At 47.7% G+C, this 19,140-nt stretch overlaps 1 protein-coding gene across 1 annotated transcript; it reads left to right on the forward strand.

Annotated features, from left to right (window-relative positions):
- The first annotated feature begins 7,072 nt into the window (after positions 1–7,072).
- LOC136653538 (vomeronasal type-2 receptor 26-like) lies at positions 7,073–14,914 on the forward strand. Its single transcript, XM_066630430.1, has 6 exons — positions 7,073–7,652; positions 7,712–7,926; positions 8,323–8,550; positions 9,795–9,921; positions 12,423–13,278; positions 14,863–14,914. The coding sequence occupies exons 1-6, from the start codon at positions 7,073–7,075 to the stop codon at positions 14,912–14,914; spliced, it is 2,058 nt and encodes a 685-aa protein (XP_066486527.1).
- Positions 14,915–19,140: the final 4,226 nt, after the last annotated feature.

The following is a 19,140-nucleotide window of genomic DNA, read 5'->3' on the forward strand; positions in this document are numbered from 1 at the left end:
CTTGCCCTCTTCTTCTCAGTTCTGCCACCCCCAACTCCCTCCAAGTCCAGAAACTTCCCATTTCTTTCACTGTCGACCCCCACCTCCATTCACCAGGGGAGTCTTCTCCACTGGTCATAGAACCTGGCTACCAGAGACTGTGCTACCACTGCATTTGGTTGAGGAAGTGACATTCCGCCAGCATCCCCTTCCTTCCTTCCTTCCTTCCTTCCTTCCTTCCTTCCTTCCTTCCTTCCTCCAGCCTTTGGCTGCAGTCCCCCTCCACAGCAGCCTGCACTGTACAAGAGAGGCTTCAGGCCACAAAGAGTTGCAAAATGTGACCCACCATAATGTGCAGCCAGGCCAGCACTACAAGTGTTGAGTGGTTGTGGCCATGTGCCAGAGAACTCCAGAAAAGCCCTGGGAAGTTGATGTCTAGGGGGGTGAACAAGTGGGTCGGTTGGGCAATATGGGGAAAGTAGGGAGAGGAATGGAGCGGAGACCAGAGGAGGGAGGGGAACATATTGCGTCTGAGAAGTGGGTGGTCTGGGTGGCAGTTGCTCCACTGACATCCTATCGCCCTTCCTGGTTTTGAACCAGTTCACTTGGACTTGTGCCAGCAAGATTGCTGGCACAGGTCTGAGTAGACCTATCATAGCAGTGGAGGTCTACCCACTGGCAATGAATCCCTTCCTTGGAGGAGACCCCTAGGGCTGCCCCCTTGCAGGATGCAGCACAGACTCCAGTGGTGCAGCTGCATTGGTCGGGGTGACGGGGATAGCAGGAGGTGGATTGGTCTGTAACAGTGATTTTGAATATTTTTCATCTCATGGCACACTGACAAGGCACTAACATTGTCAAGGCACACCATCAGGTTTTTTTTATAGTTGACAAGGCACACCATGCTGCCAGAGGGGGGCTCACATCCCCATTGGCCCTACTAATAAATGACCTATCCCCAAATTCCTGTGGCACACCTCTGGATCACTCGCGGCACACCAGTGTGCCACGGCACAGTGGTTGAAAATGGCTGGTCTGTAAGTTTTACAACATACTGAGAAATACCCCCTCTAGGCAGAGCTGGCCCATCCATGAGCCCAAATGAAGCAGGCATCAGTAGACAGGTGGAGGAGCGCCCATTTGTGTCTGCCTACATGCCCCCACTGCCCCTTCTTCTTCCACTCTCTAGATTGGAAAAGGAAGAGGGGGACACAGAAGACGAGGAAACGTGTAAAAGAAATGAATGTTGGGAATTTTTATCAAGCACAAAGAAACCCCCATTGTTAGAGCCAACAACAGGGACATCACCTACACCCTCCTTGTCTCCCTCCTGCTCTGCTTGCTTTCCTCTTTGCTGTTCCTTGGCTACCCTGGGAGAGTGACCTGCCTTCTCCGACAATCTGCTTTCGGCATCATCTTTTCGGTGGCCGTATCCTGCGTGTTGGCTAAAACCATCACTGTGGTGGTGGCTTTCATGGCCACCAAACCAGGATCCAGCATGAGGAAGTGGGTGGGAAAAAGAATGGCCAACTCCATTGTCCTTTCCTGCTCCCTGATCCAAGCAGGAATTTGTGGGGTGTGGATGGCAACCTCTCCCCCATTCCCAGATTTAGACATGCAGTCACTGGCTGGTGAGATCATAGCAGAATGCAGAGACGGTGCTACCACTGCATTTGGTTGCGGAAGTGACATTCCACCAGCGTCCCCTTCCTTCCTTCCTTCCTTCCTTCCTTCCTTCCTTCCTTCCTTCCTTCCTTCCTTCCTTCAGCCTTTGGCTGCAGTCCCCCTCCACAGCAGCCTGCACTGTACAAGAGAGGCTTCAGGCCACAAAGAGTTGCAAAATGTGACCCACCATAATGTGCAGCCAGGCCAGCACTACAAGTGTTGAGTGGTTGTGGCCATGTGCCAGAGAACTTCAGAAAAGCCCTGGGAAGTTGATATATGGGGGGGTGGTGAACAAGTGGGTGGGTTGGGCAATATGGGGAAAGTAGGGGAAGGAATGGAACGGAGACCAGAGGAGGGAGGGGAACATATGTGGTCGGGGTGGCATCCTATCGCCCTTCTTGGTTTTGAACCACCTTCCTTGGTCCACTTGGACTTGTGCCAGCAAAATTGCACAGGTCTGAGTAGACCTATCACAGCAGTGATAGAAGAGTGGCAAGTGGGAAGAGCAAAGGCTGGTACATTGTCGAGTAAGGGGGTGCAGCATTCAGCATGCTGCCTCAGACATCAGGAGACCTGGGACAAGCCCTGTCTCTAGGGACTGCCTATCATCGATGTATTCTATCACTGATCAGAAGGGGGAGACCAATTTTATCATTGTCAGTCCTTCTTCAAAAGTATTTTCATCCTGCCTGACTTCAACACAGGGCAGCGATGGTCAACTTTTTGGGCTTAGTGTGTCAAAAAGTTGGAAAATACCTAACTTGACACGGCTGGCATGTCAAACCCCCCCCCCCTCCCAAATAATTCTTTGCATATTCATTGATTTGAGAAAAAATCCAGTCCAGTTATGTGTGGTGCTATGTATTATATAAAGAAACATCAAATGATTACAAAAAAATGAAATACATGTAAAATGAACTCAATTGGTGAACGCTGGCTTGTCACCCAAAACATAGTGGCGTGTCAACTTTGGTTCACGTGTCATCACGGTCATTGGCTATAGTTCTCCTGTTGGTGTGTCCTCATCTTGAAGCATACCTTCCCCCCCCCCCACATACACACACATGGAAGAAGACTTCATGGGAGAAAAGAAGAACCAAACAAAGCCACAAAAAACGTCTGCTGATTGTACCTCTAGAAGTGCAAACTCTGCAGGATCAATTATCAATTATCTCCCCCATAATTATCCAAATAACTGTAATTGATTCGGGGGCAAAGCTCCAGCAGCGTTCAAGACAGCAGTAGGAAAACAACCAATAGGCACATCTGACAGTAGTTATAAACTCCACAGCCACCCCATTCAGAGTTTGAATGAGAAGGAAGACGTGGGTAGGACTTGAGACAGTTTCACCCTTTCATGATATAGTTCTGGCTTCCAATCGGTGTACACTGATTGCCATGCAAGGCATGTTTTTGCATCCTTGTTGATTTCAAGGCCACTTTGATTGACTTCTTTTGATGCATTGCCTTGTCAGAGTCAGCTGCCATCCAGTCTAGCTTGCTTAAGCTAGGCTGACACCTGTGATGGAGCTGTAGAAGAAACCAGAAGACTTTCTCCAGAAGGAAACTTTGCTTAACCATGATGGTGATTTTGGTGCTGCTACTTCTGTTGCTTCACGTGGTGTGCAAAGCAGAGACTGCCCCATGTTCCGTGATCGACCCTCTTCCCGCTCACCACGAATGGTATCAGCCAGGCGACTTCCTTATTGGTGGGATGGCTTCTCAGATAGCGTATCTTTCCCCCAAAGTTTTCTTCAAAAAACATCCATTACAGGAGCTGGAATTTGATCTTCCAATGTAAGGAATCCTTTTTTAAAATCTCCTTTCCGTGTTGTACGGACTTTGAAACCTAAGATTGCATAATACAGGAATTAGAAATTTCGGAGAACGGATTAAAGAGAATGTTCATTTCTTGCTTGGACATTTACATTCCCTGAATTTTCTATTCTTTACTTTGCTTGTAGAATACCTGGGTTTATTCTTCTTACAATAAGAAAGACCTTCCTATTTTTGGAAGTGGACATAATATTTTACTTGCATTCAATTTTGCATATCCTAAGATGCAACTTCTACATGAAGCAATAATTTGCTTAAAATTCTGTTAAAGACAATTTTAAAAAGCAAGCGGAAAAACGACCGCTGCAAGATATTGCGAACGAGGTTGAATATGAGGAAATCAAGCAAGAAAGAAAGCTGCCGATTTGAAAACGAGCCATCTGTGAAATCCGTTGAGCCCATAACCATATGCGATTAGATTTTTTTTTTTTAAAGCAAAGGCTGTAATGCTATATGCACTTACATGAGAGTAGGTCCACTTGAATTCAGTGTTCTGCTTCTGAGTAGACAGGCATAGGATTACACTTTTAGAAGACAATGAAAAATGTTAATAATGGGGGGGCAGCTGCAGTATAGGACTGGTTAGCATGGTTGGCAACCTTCAGTCTGGAAAGACTATGGTATAAGCCTACAGCACCCACTATTCCCAGGAGGTCTCCCATCCAAATACTAACCAGGCCTGACCCTGCTTAGCTGCCAAGGAACTGCAGCAACTATTACCCTGCACATGCACCTGGTTTTTAGCGGGGCTACATATGCCCCCTCCCACATTTGTGCTTTAGGATCTTCTTACCATTGGTACTGATGTACTCACTGATTCTACTGATGGGCAGGCCCATGTGGGAGAAGGGGATCCTTCAGATACTCTGTTCCGGAACCATTTCAGACTTCATAGGATGTAAACAGGAGATTGTGCTTGGAAATGAACCGGTAACCAATGAAGACCGCACAATACTGAAGTTACATACTCCATAAAGCAGGTCTTGGACAAAATCTTGACTGCCATGCTGTGCACCAGCTGATATTTCCAAGCACTTTCCAGAGACAGCTGCATCTAGGGTGTAGGAATCTAATCTGGATACAACCAAGGCACTTGTAAGGGTAGTCAGACCTGCCTCATAAAGAAAACAGTTTGCATTCATTGTAGAATCTGTTCCTTGAAGAGTATAAAACTCACTTTTTTCAGTATGGTGACCAAGTTCTACCAACACAGCCAGGCATTAGCATTTGCCGTAAAGGAGATCAATGAAACTCCCATGATTCTGCCCAGCGTCACAATTGGGTTCCACATCTGTGACAGCTACTATGATGAGAGGATGACCTATCGCACCACTCTGGACCTGCTTTTCAAATCACAAAGATTTGTCCCCAATTATGAATGTGGCACCCAGAAAAATTTAATAGCCGCTGTTGGGGGGTTGAGCTCTGATATCTCCTTCCACATGGCAGAACTCTTAGGTCTCTATAAAATTCCACAGGTATGATTCATACATCTGGGTTCGTAGGTTGGGGAGGGGGTGTGTGGCCTCTCTAGGTCTCTGGGAGGCAGGGGGTGGTATCCTGCTGGTGGGGGGGGCAATAGCCTGTGGTCTTGGTCCCAGGTGGTACTAGCGCCAGGATCATCACTGAATTGAACTAGGTCTAAATATGACATTCTAACTACTACACAACACTGACTCACTTAAGAACTTAACTTTTCATTCTTTAAAGATTTCAAGCGACTTTAAAGTCCTCGACACACGCATCCACACACAACACCCACCTCCCATTCTGTGACACAAATGCACATTAACCTCATTGGCACGTGGGACCTGATTGCTGGTCCAGATAGGGGAGGGAAGAGGGCAGAAAACTTCTATTTAGAAAACCATTATTCTTAGAAGGTGTAGTGGGGTGGGGAGAGTCAAGCACCGCTGGCAGTCGAGAGGCAAACTGCAGTCCCCGTGTGATGGTTCAGAAGGGATGAAAAGCAAAATCAAAAGACCTTGTCAAGGGTAGATTTTTCTACAAGGCCTTTGTTGACATCGTATTATTGGAATGCCGTTTTTGTCAACTCAAAAATTCCATGCCTTCCTTAGGGAAAGAGGAAGCAGAAAGTTGAGTGTCTATCAAATTTCTTTCCCATAGAGATGCCTATGACAATTACTGGGCTTCACCCAGATACAAGCACCTGATGCCTTGAGGCATTTAATACATGCATAAATGATGAGGCAGCAACTGTTTTACCCTGAACATGCCCAATCTCGTCTGATCTCAGAAGCTAAGGAAGGTCAGGCCTGGTTAGTACTTGGATGGGAGACTGCCTTGGAATACCTGGTGCTGTAGGCTTATACCATAGTCTTTCGAGACTGAAGGTTGCCAGCCATCTCCCTATACTGAACACTATCTCCCGATCTCGTCTGATCTCAGAAGCTAAGCAAGGTCAGGCCTGGTTAGTACTTGGATGGGAGACTGCCTTGGAATACCTGATGCTGTAGGCTTATACCATAGTCTTTCAAGACTGAAGGTTGCCAACCACCAAATGATGAGGTGAGCATTGGAAACCTACAAGTCTTTGTGGCGAAGCATTCCTTGCTTAGCCCCCTTCCACCACCACTATGTCCTAACCCTCTCATATGTCCGTTTTGTGCAGTTCCTGCTAGGATTTTTTCTACCTGTTCACAGAGGAGCTACAAATTTGGGAGGTTTGAAAGCCCACAGTCCCACCTGACTGCAAATGAAGATTCAAGTGTTCAGGGGAGAAGAATCAGTGAGCTGAACAAAAATATCCAGTTGGTTGTTACATCTGAGAGCTGTATCTGTGACAGCTATTGTTTTTTGGGAGGGAGAAGATCGTAGGAGAAACATTCCATGGGTGGGATTCCCATCTACACATCAACAATTTTAGCAGGCTCTGTCTGTTTATCCCATTAGTCAGTCAAAATGGGTTATATTGCACCATTTGATTAAACAGGCAACAAAGCCAGGGAATGGCTGATGAGTGTGGAAATCCCACCCTTACAGAGGAATCTTTTGCCCTTGGTGTCCTTTGGAAAGGTCCCCTGCACACCACCACTTCTAGCAGGAGCAGCCTGTTTAACTTGAGTGCTTGATTCAGCCAGAAGACCTTCCCCCTCTCTCTGGGCTGCGTGAAGTCAGAGAACTAGGAGGCTCGCAAGTCATCCCTGACTTCGAAATGGTGCGTGGGTTCGTGCCACTCAAAAGTGAGCTGACCCTAACCCTAACCCTAACCCTAACCATTTTTGATTCTGGGAGGAAAAGTCTTGGCATTCCCAAGTGGGTCTGATGTAAACCACAGGTGACTCACCATTCCATATTTTTTTTCATGTGTCCTTCAGAAATTGTACCATATTTCCACGTTAGCTAAAGATTCTTTGACTTTTAGCACATGGGCCGCAACCAAACTGGAAAGCTAAATCCAGATTTTAGTTCAGTGGAATCATGCTAATTATGTGAAAAGGAACTTGCATGTTTATGTGCTCAGCTATGGCTCCTAAGCTTTTTCTGATATACATATTGGTACTTATAGCTCACTTATGGCTCATTTGCTCCAGAAGAGAGTGATACATCAGGGGCCCCTTCCTTTTACCGCATGGTCCCGAATGAAGTCCATCAGTACAAGGGGATCATCCACCTGCTTAAGTACTTTGGATGGACGTGGGTGGGGCTCTTTGTGGTGGATGGCGAGAGCGGAGACCACTTCTTGCAGACACTGGAGCCATTGCTTTCCCAGCATGCAATCTGTTCTGCCTTCACTGAGCGAATCCAAAACCAAGGTCAACTGCGTGACTTGCATGAAATGGGACACATGGCCAAAGATATTCAGCTACATTTCACAGATGGGAAAACCAGAACCTTTGTGGTCTATGGTGAAATGATGGCCTTCATGTGGCTCATCATCTTAATGGCTTTTACCATTTCAGAGAGTATGGAAAAGACGTCTCTTGGAAAGGTGTGGATCATGACCGCTCAGTTTGATTTTGCTGTATCAGGAGTTATCAGGCATTGGAATTTTGACATGTTCCAAGGCACCCTTTCCTTGGCTGTGCACTCCAATGACCATCCAGGGTTCCAGGCCTATCTTCAGAACGTGAAACCCAACTGGACCCATGGAGATGGGTTTCTCAAGGAGTTCTGGGAGCAAGTCTTTGACTGTTCACTTGCAAATCCAAGCCAAAAAGAAGAGGATGGACTGTGCACTGCCAAAAGTGCACTGTCTAAAAGTACTTTTGCAAGCCAAAAGAAGAGGATGGACTGTGCACTGGTGAAGAGAAGCTGGAGGGCGTTCCTGAGTCTGTTTTTGAAATGCAGATGACTGGTCAAAGCTACAGTATCTATAATGCTGTCCATGCTGTGGCCCATGCTTTGCATGCGTTATACTCCTCTAGAGCCAACCACAGAACCATCAAGGGGGATAAAAGACTTCAAAATGTCCAGCCTTGGCAGGTAATGTCTCTTCCAGGGCTGGCCTAAGACCACCTGGTGCCAAAAGTGGCATGCCAAATTCTGGACCCCTTAGCCAAAGATGTACCGGCCTCTGCCCCTCCCATTCAAAGAACTCCAGTCTCCTATTAAAAACCAGTCCCATAATAGCACCTGCAGGATGAAGAGACTTGACAATCTATGGAATTATCTGTGAACACGGCCCAGGCAAACAACAGATCAAAATAGAAAAGGGAAAAATGCAGGGGAATTCATCACACTAACAAAAAAGAATCTGAAACAGAAGAAACTATATAGTTTTATATATCTTCACCAACAAATAAGGATACTTGTCTGCAAGTGTGGAGATGAACCATTATACGTATTATGTTGTCCCTTCGTTTCTTCTCTTCTAAGTAGCTCCACCCATCCCTTCAAGATATTTCATTCAACAACTCGGCTGGAGAAGAAGTCTACTTCAATGAGAAAAGGGAAACGGCGACTGGATTTGATATAACAAACTTAATGATATTTCCAAACAACTCCTTCCTTAGACCGAAAGTTGGAAGCGTGGATCCCAACGCACGTGAAGGCAAAACACTCACAATTCACGAGGATGCGATTGTATGGCACAGAAGTTTTAACCAGGTGTGGATTCTGGGTTTTTCTTGGGGGTCCAGTATCAAGAAGTATGTTTGAGAAGGCAGAAGTCTTTAAATGAAACTGGTCATTTTCATGTTCAGAGCATAATGAGAGATGTGGGCAGCACAATCCTAACTTGCACTGGAACAAAGCCTGATGTTCAAAGCCTAATGAGAGATTTGGGATGGGCAGCACAATCCTAACTTGCGCTGGAACAGGCAGGCCTGCGTTGTATCCAGTACAAATTTGGGACCGACTGTGGCTCAGCCAGGGGCAAGGGGGAACTTTCCCTCTTACTCTGGGGAGAACTGCAGCGGCGCCAATGGGTCTACTTGGATCTGTGCCACCTGACAAGATGGCGGAGGCTGAAGCAGAATGGAGCCGCCTGAAGCCATTCCCTGCTGCTTGGGAATGGGGGCTAGGATTTGACATAACTGCTGGGTCCTGGCCTCAGCTCCCACTCCCTGCTTGCCCGCCCACAGGCCTGCCCACCTGCCACCCACAGTCCTCCTGAAATGCCTCCTCCCTGCCTCCTCCTTGGCCTCCATCCGCACCCCAGACCCCTGTGCCGGCCAAGTTCGGCTGACATGTATCTACCATCTCCTGCTACCGTGGAGGCTGTATTTGGCCTTTGTGGGCCAGCACACCTCTGTGAGCTGGCACAGATTAATTTCATTGAGGCGCAAACATGCTTTATGGTATGTTTACGACCCTCCCGGGCCGGCACAAGGGACTTGCGCCGGCCCAGGGCACAATTAGGATTGTACCCCAAAAATGGCAAATATCTCAGTTCCTCATAGCATTTGGAAACAGTTTCCGTTTTCTCTGTCAGAAATTTGTTGTTGTTGTTAAGAATATTAATGTACTGTTTTTTCAGCAACAACACAACCATTTACCATAGTTAGTTATTTGCTTTTGTCTGCAAACCATTTTGGGAGGTTGTGTTGTTGCTGAAAAACAGTACATGAATATTCTTAACAACAAGAATTCCCCCCCCCCCCATTTTCACTCTTTTAAAAGTCTGAGAGTGACATCACTTCTGGGGCATCATTTTGAGCTCAGCACTGGGTTACACAATCATTAGCTCTGCCACTGACTGACAGGAAACATTGTCCGGGATGTGTATGCCTGACTTTCATGCACGACGTCTTAGAGTTTTCCAAGTCGCCTGATCACTTCTGTCTTTGTAGATTGACAATAGGAAAAGCCCAACTCCACTCACCCTCTACTCTCTTCATGTTTATTGATAGGCACTGCCCCTGTCTGTGTGTAGCGACTCCTGCCAGCTTGATCATCAGAAGAGAAAGAAAGAAGGGAAGAAATTTTGCTGTCATGAATGTGCCCCATGCCCGGAAGGGAAGATCTCAAATGAGACAAGTAGGTGAAGGGTGCAATCCTAGGTCGCCCTTGGGCGGGCGCAAATCCCTTGCACCGGCCCAGGAGTGTCGCAGACGTGCCCTAAAGCATGTTTGTGCCTCCTTGAGAGTCGACTGGGCCAGCGCTCAGACACGCACCAGCCCACGGAGGCTGAATCCATCCTCTGAGCCAACTTGGGGAGGGAGTCTTGCGTTGGCTGAGCTCAGCTGACGCAAACCTCTGTGGTGGGTGGGGGAGAAGGTGGGAGGGAGGTGTTCCAGGGTGGGGAGGGCAGGCAGAGGGCATTCTTGGGGTGTTCAGAGGGTGGGCGGGGAGCAGGAAGTGGGGCTGGGAGCTGGCTGTTATGCCGGATTCTAGCCCCTGTTCCCAACTTATGCCACCTCTGGAGGTGGCGCAAGTCTAAGGAGACCCATTGGGGATGTGGTGGCTTGCTCGGGGGTAAGGGGAAAAGTTTCCCCAAGATAGGGCCCCGAAGTGGCTCAGCCAGAGGTACCTCTGGCTGAGCCACTTCGTGGCCCTATCTTGTGCTGGATACAGCACAGGCTTCCTAGTCTGCCTATTCCAGCACAAGATACAATTGCACTGAAAGTTGTCCAACAAGTATTCCAGCATACAGGGCTCCTTCAGACGTCCATTTCTACAGTGATAATTTCCTGCGCTGTGCATGTAACCACTTGGTAACCTTGGGTTGGTTCTTAGGACTAGTGATGGCCCAGCAGCCGTAGACCGAGTTACAGCCACCAGTGTTGGGTGCAGGGGTGGGGGGTGCAGACTTAAGATGACCTGTTTCTCACCAAGAAACACTGGTTAAAATGGTGTACAGTAATGCAGACTGCAGAGAGAGACAGAGTAAAATATGTGTTGCAATCCTTGCCCCAATGCCACCGACACACAGTGGGAGGGGCCACTTACGCGGGGCTTCCTGTACTTGCTTCTAGAAGCCCTGTTATGGGGCTTCCTGTACTTGCTGCCCCCCACCCTGGCATTGTTGCATACTGGGAAAAATGAGAAATACCAACAAATGTAGCTAGGCTCGTTCTACATAGGAACATAAGAACAGCCCCACTGGATCAGGCCGTAGGCCCATCTAGTCCAGCTTCCTGTATCTCACAGCGGCCCACCAAATGCCCCAGGGAGCACACCAGATAACAAGAGACCTGCAAGGCCTCCTGGGAATTGTAGTTAAGAACACAAGAACAGCCCCACTGGATCAGGCCATAGGCCCATCTAGTCCAGCTTCCTGTATCTCACAGCGGCCCACCAAATGCCCCAGGGAGCACACCAGGTAACAAGAGACCTGCAAGGCTTCCTGGGAATTGTAGTTAAGAACATCAGAACAGCCCCACTGGATCAGGCCAGAGGCCCATCTAGTCCAGCTTCCTGTATCTCACAGCGGCCCACCAAATGCCCCAGGGAGCACACCAGATAACAAGAGACCTGCAAGGCCTCCTGGGAATTGTAGTTAAGAACACAAGAACAGCCCCACTGGATCAGGCCATAGGCCCATCTAGTCCAGCTTCCTGTATCTCACAGCGGCCCACCAAATGCCCCAGGGAGCACACCAGGTAACAAGAGACCTGCAAGGCTTCCTGGGAATTGTAGTTTAAGAACCTAAGAACAGCCCCACTGGATCAGGCCATAGGCCCATCTAGTCCAGCTTCCAGTATCTCACAGTGGCCCACCAAATGCCCCACGGAGCACACCAGATAACAAGAGACCTCATCCTGGTGCCCTCCCTTGCATCTGGCATTCTGACATAGCCCATTTCTAAAATCAGGAGGTTGTGCATACACATCATGGCTTTTACCCCGTAATGGATTTTTCCTCCAGAAACTTGTCCCATCCCTTTTTAAAGGTGTCCAGGCCAGATGCCGTTACCAATCCTGTGGCAAGGAGTTCCACAGACCAACCACACACTGTGTAAAGAAATATTTTCTCTTGTCTGTTCTAACTCTCCCAACACTTAGTTTTAGTGGATGTCTCCTGGTTCTGGTGTTATGTGAGAGTGGAAAGAGCATCTCCCTATCCACCCTGTTCATCCCCTGCATAATTTTGTATGTCTCAACAAAATTCTCATGACAAAACTGACATATCACATAAGAAGTTTTTTGCTGTTGGCATTTACATTTTATTAACCCATCAATATTTTTTCTGTTCTGCCTTTCTTCCAGACAGGGGGTCTCAAGGTGACTTACAAAGGTCAATAAACAAGGAAATGAATTAAACATATTTAAAAGCCAAACAATGCAACTGATTTAACAGAAATAACAAGGCATAACTAATTAGGACAAATGCCCGGTGTAACATCTTCATATAGCAGCCAAAAAACAGACAAGGTGGGGAACCATGTGGAATCCTCTGCAGGGTGGGCACCACAACAGAGAAGGCCCTCCTGCACATCACCCCCAAACATGCCTCTGTGGATGGCGGCATGTGTAGGAGATCCTCTCCAGATGAAGTCAGGGGAAGGGCAGATGCATGACCTCTTCCTTCTTTTTCAGACATGGCCGACTGCTTCCAGTGTCCAGAAGTCCAGTATCCAAGCAAGGACCATGATCAGTGTGTCTCTAAATTGATAACCTTTCTATCATATGAAGAACCTTTGGGAATCAGTTTAGCTTCTCTTGCCGTTTGTTTTTCTTTGATCACAGCTTTGGTGTTTGGAACTTTTATGCAGCACAAAGAAACCCCCATCGTCAAAGCCAATAACCAGGATATCACCTACTTGCTCCTTGTCTGCCTCTTGCTCTGCTTCCTCTGCTCTTTGCTCTTTCTTGGGCAACCCAGGGAGGTGACCTGCCTTCTCCGACAATCTGCTTTCGGCATCATCTTCTCTGTGGCCGTTTCTTGTGTGTTGGCCAAAACCATCACTGTGGTTGTAGCTTTCATGGCCACCAAGCCTGGATCCAGCATGAGGAAGTGGGTGGGGAAAAGACTGGCCAACTCCATTGTCCTTTCCTGCTCCTTTATTCAAGCTGGCATTTGTGGAGTGTGGCTGGCAACCTCTCCCCCATTCCCAGATTTAGAGATGCAGTCAATGACTAGAGAGATTACTGCAACATGTAGTGAAGGGTCTGTCACCATGTTTTATCTTGTCTTGGGCTACCTGGGACTTCTGTCCATCATCAGCTTCACGGTGGCTTTCCTGGCCAGGAAGTTGCCTGATACTTTTAATGAAGCCAAATTCATCACCTTCAGCATGTTGGCATTTTGTAGTGTGTGGCTGTCCTTTGTCCCCACCTACCTGAGCACAAGAGGGAAATACATGGTGGCTGTGGAGATCTTCTCCATCTTAACTTCCAGTTTTGGGTTACTTGGTTGCATCTTCTTCCCCAAATGCTACATTATTGTGCTGAGGCCTGAGCTGAACAACTATGCAACTACCGCGGCATCTCTCTCCTTAGCGTTGTAGGAAAGCTGTTTGCCCGAGTTGTACTAAAGAGGCTCCAGGTACTTGCAGAGAGCGTCTATCCAGAATCGCAGTGTGGATTCCGAGCCAACAGGTCCACCACTGATATGGTATTCTCCCTTAGACAACTGCAGGAGAAATGCAGGGAACAACGACAGCCACTCTTTATAGCCTTCATAGATCTCACAAAGGCTTTCGACCTGGTCAGCAGAGACGGCCTCTTCAAGATTCTCCCCAAGATTGGATGTCCACCCAGGCTCCTCAGCATCATCAGATCTTTCCACAAGGACATGAAGGGCACTGTTGTCTTCGATGGCTCCACATCAGACCCTTTTGACATCCGAAGCGGAGTGAAGCAGGGCTGTGTTCTTGCACCAACCTTGTTTGGGATTTTCTTCGCTGTCCTGCTGAAGCAGGCCTTTGGAACTGCAACAGAAGGCATCTATCTCCGGACCAGATCAGACGGAAAGCTCTTCAACCTCTCCAGACTGAGAGCAAAATCTAAAGTCCAGCTGAAATGTCTGCGTGACTTCCTCTTTGCCGACGATGCAGCTGTCACTACCCACTCTGCCAAAGATCTCCAGCAGCTCATGGATCGTTTTAGCAATGCCTGCCAAGATTTTGGACTGACAATCAGCCTGAAGAAAACACAGGTCATGGTTCAGGATGTGGACTCACCTCCCTGCATTACAATCTCTGAGCATGAACTGGAGGTTGTCCATGACTTTGTGTACCTTGGCTCAACGATCTCCGACACTCTTTCTCTTGATCCCGAGCTAAACAAGCGCATCGGTAAAGCAGCTACCACGTTTTCCAGACTCACAAAGAGAGTCTGGTCCAACAAGAAGCTGACGGAACATACCAAGATCCAGGTCTACAGAGCTTGCGTCCTGAGTACACTTCTGTACTGCAGCGAGTCATGGACTCTTCGCTCACAACAGGAGAGGAAACTGAGCGCTTTCCACATGTGCTGCCTCTGACGCATTCTCGGCATCACCTGGCAGGACAAAGTTCCAAACAACACAGTCCTGGAACGTGCTGGAATCCCTAGCATGTATTCACTGCTGAAACAGAGACGCCTGCGTTGGCTTGGTCATGTCGTGAGAATGGATGATGGCTGGATCCCAAAGGATCTCCTCTATGGAGAACTCGTGCAAGGAAAGCGCCCTACAGGTAGACCACAGCTGCGATACAAGGACATCTGCAAGAGGGATCTGAAGGCCTTAGCGATGGACCTCAACAAGTGGGAAACCCTGGCCTCTGAGCGGCCCGCTTGGAGGCAGGCTGTGCAGCATGGCCTTTCCCAGTTTGAAGAGACACTTTGCCAACAGTCTGAGGCTAAGAGGCAAAGAAGGAAGGCCCATAGCCAGGGAGACAGACCAGGGACAGTCTGCACTTGCTCCCGGTGTGGAAGGGATTGTCACTCCCGGATTGGCCTTTTCAGCCACACTAGACGCTGTGCCAGAACCACCTTTCAGAGCACGTTACCATAGTCTTTCGAGACTGAAGGTTGCCAATACAAATGTGCTGAGGCCTGAGCTGAACAACAGGGAGCAGTTAATGCGGAGGAAAAAAATAATTTAATTAAATCAACATTATTGTCAGCTCCTTGTGACATTTCACTATACCTGGAGGAGGCATGTAAGAGATTATAAAATGTAGGCAGCTCTGAGAACTTATATTAGAATAGGGGGACTCTTTGCACAAGCCTTTGGAACCTGGGGATCCTCTTCCCCCATGAGCCCCATAGAAAACACAGCAAATTTCCTGAGGTCATCTATCCCCAGGACCGCAACACTGTGAGTGGAGGAGGTTGCTCTAGAGCAGGGGTGTCCCAACATTTTGGCAGGAGGGCCAAGGAATGGCTGAAATTGACTGTCAATAAATATTGTCTAACTTTGTCCTTGGTATATCTGTCCTGCAATATGTGCTTCTGATGTTTAGCTCTCTAGCTCCCCGAGTGCTGGTTTCTCTCCAAAGGGTGTGCAGACAGAAAGGTTTTTGACTGAGCTCTAGCGAGATCTGTCTCACTGTGTGTCTAGCACAGTAATACATGGCTGTGTCTTCTGCATTCAGGCTGTTCATTTGCAGATAGAAGTTGGAGCTGTCCTTGGAGGCTGTGAATCTCCCTTGGATTGCAGGGGAATAGTTGTTGCTACTAGAGGAATAGTAGTCAACAAGCCATTCCAAGCCTTTCCCAGGCTTCTGCCGCACCCATTCCATGCTGTAGCTGTTAACATTGAAGCCGGTGACTGCACAGGTCAGTTTATGGGCTTCTCCAGGTTTTGTCAGTACTGACTCTGATTGGGTCAGAACCACCTGCTGTGAGAGGGCGCCTGGTGGGGAAAGAGAGACATAGTTGAGATGGAAGAAGCAACAACCCAGAATTGAGCAAGAGAAATTATTAAAATTTAAACCCAACGCACATGAGGAAGAGGCAGCCAGAGCAAGTAGTATCTGCAATAAAGATGGCATAGTGGTGCAGCAGACTGAACCTCAAGGGGACTCTGAGTTCTTCTGTGTCAGGAGGTCTGCCAGAGGTGAGAAGCTCTGAGGGCTTAAGAAAAAACCGGGTGCATTTAGCTTTGCATACAAGACTCAACGGAAGTTGGGACGGTATAAATATGGGGTCCAAACTCTTGGGGAGCAAAGAACGCTTGATAGCAGTGTTGGTGGAATGGGGAAGGAGCACAGTCTCTCTGTGATGTGTGTGTGGGGGACATCACCCCATCAGAGGAGTCCCACTGTGAAGATCATTGGTGTGGTGCAGAAGGCTTCCCCTTTCTGGCGGTTCTTGGAGCTGTGCCCAGTTTGCAAAATGCTCCATGAAGCTGGGGCAGATCTTTCCTGGCTGCTCAAAGCTGTTCTTTGTTATTCATGGATTTGATCGTCCTGAATCTGGGAGGCTTGCAAGGGATCCCAGATTGACTAGCATATGTGTATGGCGCAGGAAGGGTGTAGAATCTAGTTTGGAAAGGGTGCAGCCAGTTCTCTATTGGGGAGGGGGAATTGCTAGGCTTATTTCCCAGTCAACCCAATGCAAGCCACAGGTGTGTCTCCTGTGTCTCATGATGCGTGTGTGCAACCTCCTGATTTTAGAAATGGGCTATGTCACTCCCGAATCGGCCTTTTCAGCCACACTAGACGCTGTTCCAGAACCACCTTTCATACCATAGTCTTTCGAGACTGAAGGTTGCCAACTACCTATGTCAGAAGGCCAGATGCAAGGGAGGGCACCAGGATGAGGTCTCTTGTTATCAGGTGTGCTCGCTGGGGCATTTGGTGGGCCGCTGTGAGATATAGGAAGCAGGACTAGATGGGCCTATGGCCTGATCCAGTGGGGCTGTTCTTATGTTCTTCAACTACAATTCCCAGGAGGCCTTGCAGGTCTTCTTGTTGTCTGGTGTACTCCCTGGGGCATTTGGTGCAGGAAGCTGGACTAGATGGGCCTGTGGCCTGATCCAGTGGGGCTGTTCTTATGTTCTTATTATGTCCTGTCTCTAACATTATGTCTTTTGAATACTGTACTTTAAAAATAGACAATAAAAGTGTGTGTGTGTTTTAAATCATAGCCAATGAAAATTCATCATTGCAGTTAAATGGAACTTTCAGGTTCCGTTACAGTACAACTTAATCCTGGGATCATATAATGGGGGGAGCCCATCTTGCCCTGCTTGACCACTCAGAAATCCACCAGGATTTTCAGGACAAACAGGAGGGGTATTCCCCATCCCTACAGCTGAATGGTGGCAGCCATGTTCACCTGCTTAATTTCTGGAAGTAAGGCAGCTGTTAGAGGTAGAGGAACAGGGCCAGAAGGACAGGTGGCAACCCTGTCAGAGTTGCTCAGAGGACAACTGAGAGCCCAAGGAAATTTGCAAAGTTCTTCAGGTGTATTCCCAGCACCACATCACTCGGATGAGAGCAAGTGAATCTGAGAACGTCTTCCTTTCCCAGGCTTCTTAAAGGAACAAAAGGCTTTTAATGGGGGCAGTACTGGAAAGCCTGTATGAGAGGGAATGCGGTGGAAGTGATTCTGTGCTAGTGTATGGATCTGCACCATGCTAGCAAGCATCAGTGACATCTTCCTAGCGGTGTGAAACAAGAAGACCTGGGAGCAACCCCAGCAAGCTGGCGCTAGGCCAAAGAATGACAGCTGTCTATCATTAATCACTTCTCCATCAGATCTGTCTTCTGGGTTTCTATTGGGTTTCTGACTATTGGGTTTCTGGCTTCCCAGAGCCTCCTCTGGTGACAGAGGCCATGAAGTCTTTTTGTCTAGGGGGAGGCCCCCTCCCTGTGCATCTGGTGGCTCCCTTCACCTAGTGACCCATTAGCTATGGCTCCCCATTAGTGCTACAATCCTATACATTGTATAGGGTGGAGTATTCTTCACTAAAGTGCCCCTTCACGGCATCTGAGTAGTAAATGGGAGTCGAGGATGTATCAATGTAGGTCACCCATTCCAGTCCCTTCCCGGGAGCCTGTCTCACCCAGTTCATCTCATAGCTGCTGAAGGTGAACCCGGAGGCTTGACTCCACCAGCTTGACCTCTGATTGAACACCTGGGGAGAACAAGACATTTTAGATGCATTTAGAGTCACAGTGCATATTAACAGCTGCTTTGCAACCTGTTTGAAAGAACACCTTGGAAGACTGCTAAAAAACAACAAATTTGGAGCCTGGATAGCATTTTTCTTCCTTTGCTTTGAGAAGTCTTGGCTGGAAAGTGATCACTGTGACACACACAGGTGTTGTGTCTCTGGGGCAGGGTCAACATAGGACTGATTTATACTGGAAGACACCCCTGCGTTTACATGCACCTCTGAATAAAAGAGCAAGACACATGTATACACATAGACATAATTTGGGAACCAAGGAGCAATTGCTTAGGAGCTCTGTGGGTAGAAACGGTGAGATCAAATTATACAAGAGAAAGGAGCATTTAAGTTAAAGGAAATACATGAAAATAAAATAGAGTAGCTCATAAGGAAGGAATTGTGGAATCTTTGCCTTTGACAGTTTTCACAAAAGGGAGCCTGAGTATCCACAAGGGAGAGTTTAAGCTTGCAAATCCCACTTGAAGGCAGAGTTGTGGACGGTGCTGTATACATCCATTCCTTCACTTTGCCTTTCACTAAGTAGAGGGAAGCATGTCCCCTATAATGCGCAAGGCAGCAAATAAGAAAGCCAAGTTTAGGAGAACTAGGGCAGTGATTTTCAACCTTTCTCATCTCATGGCGCACTGATAAGGTGTTAAAATTGTCAAGGGTCACCATCAGTTTTTGGACAATTGAGAAAGCACACCATGCTGCTGGTGGAGAGAGGTCTTGCACACCCCTAATGGCCCTACTAAGAAATGACTCTCCTTCAAACTCTCGTGGCCTACCCTGCAGACCATTCATGGCACACCAATGGTTAAAAATAACTGAACCAGGGACTTGGTTGCAATAATAAATTTTACCTAGTCTGTTCACTGTAGATAGCCCCAATAATCAGTTAGAGAGAGCACTAGTCTTTGGGTGGGACGGTATTCACATATGGCCATCTCCACAGACACAGGTCACCGTATATACAGGTCATTGTCTAATTCCTTTTTCTGAATTTTAAATATTATCAGCGTATGTTATTTAAAATTTTAGTTTGTTTCCCCTAAGCAATCCTGTTTACTGCACACAGTGAAATGTGTGTGTGTGTGTGTGTGTGTGTGTGTGTGTGTGTGTGAGGGAGATCACACACCTTTGGTTTTTGTAGGAAAGGCTGTTGGGGAGTCAAACTCCCAAGGGATTAGTACAGTGTCTGTTTGCAGC

The sequence above is a fragment of the Tiliqua scincoides genome, chromosome 5 (assembly GCF_035046505.1).
Source record: "Tiliqua scincoides isolate rTilSci1 chromosome 5, rTilSci1.hap2, whole genome shotgun sequence".
In the NCBI taxonomy this organism is placed as follows: domain Eukaryota; kingdom Metazoa; phylum Chordata; class Lepidosauria; order Squamata; family Scincidae; genus Tiliqua; species Tiliqua scincoides.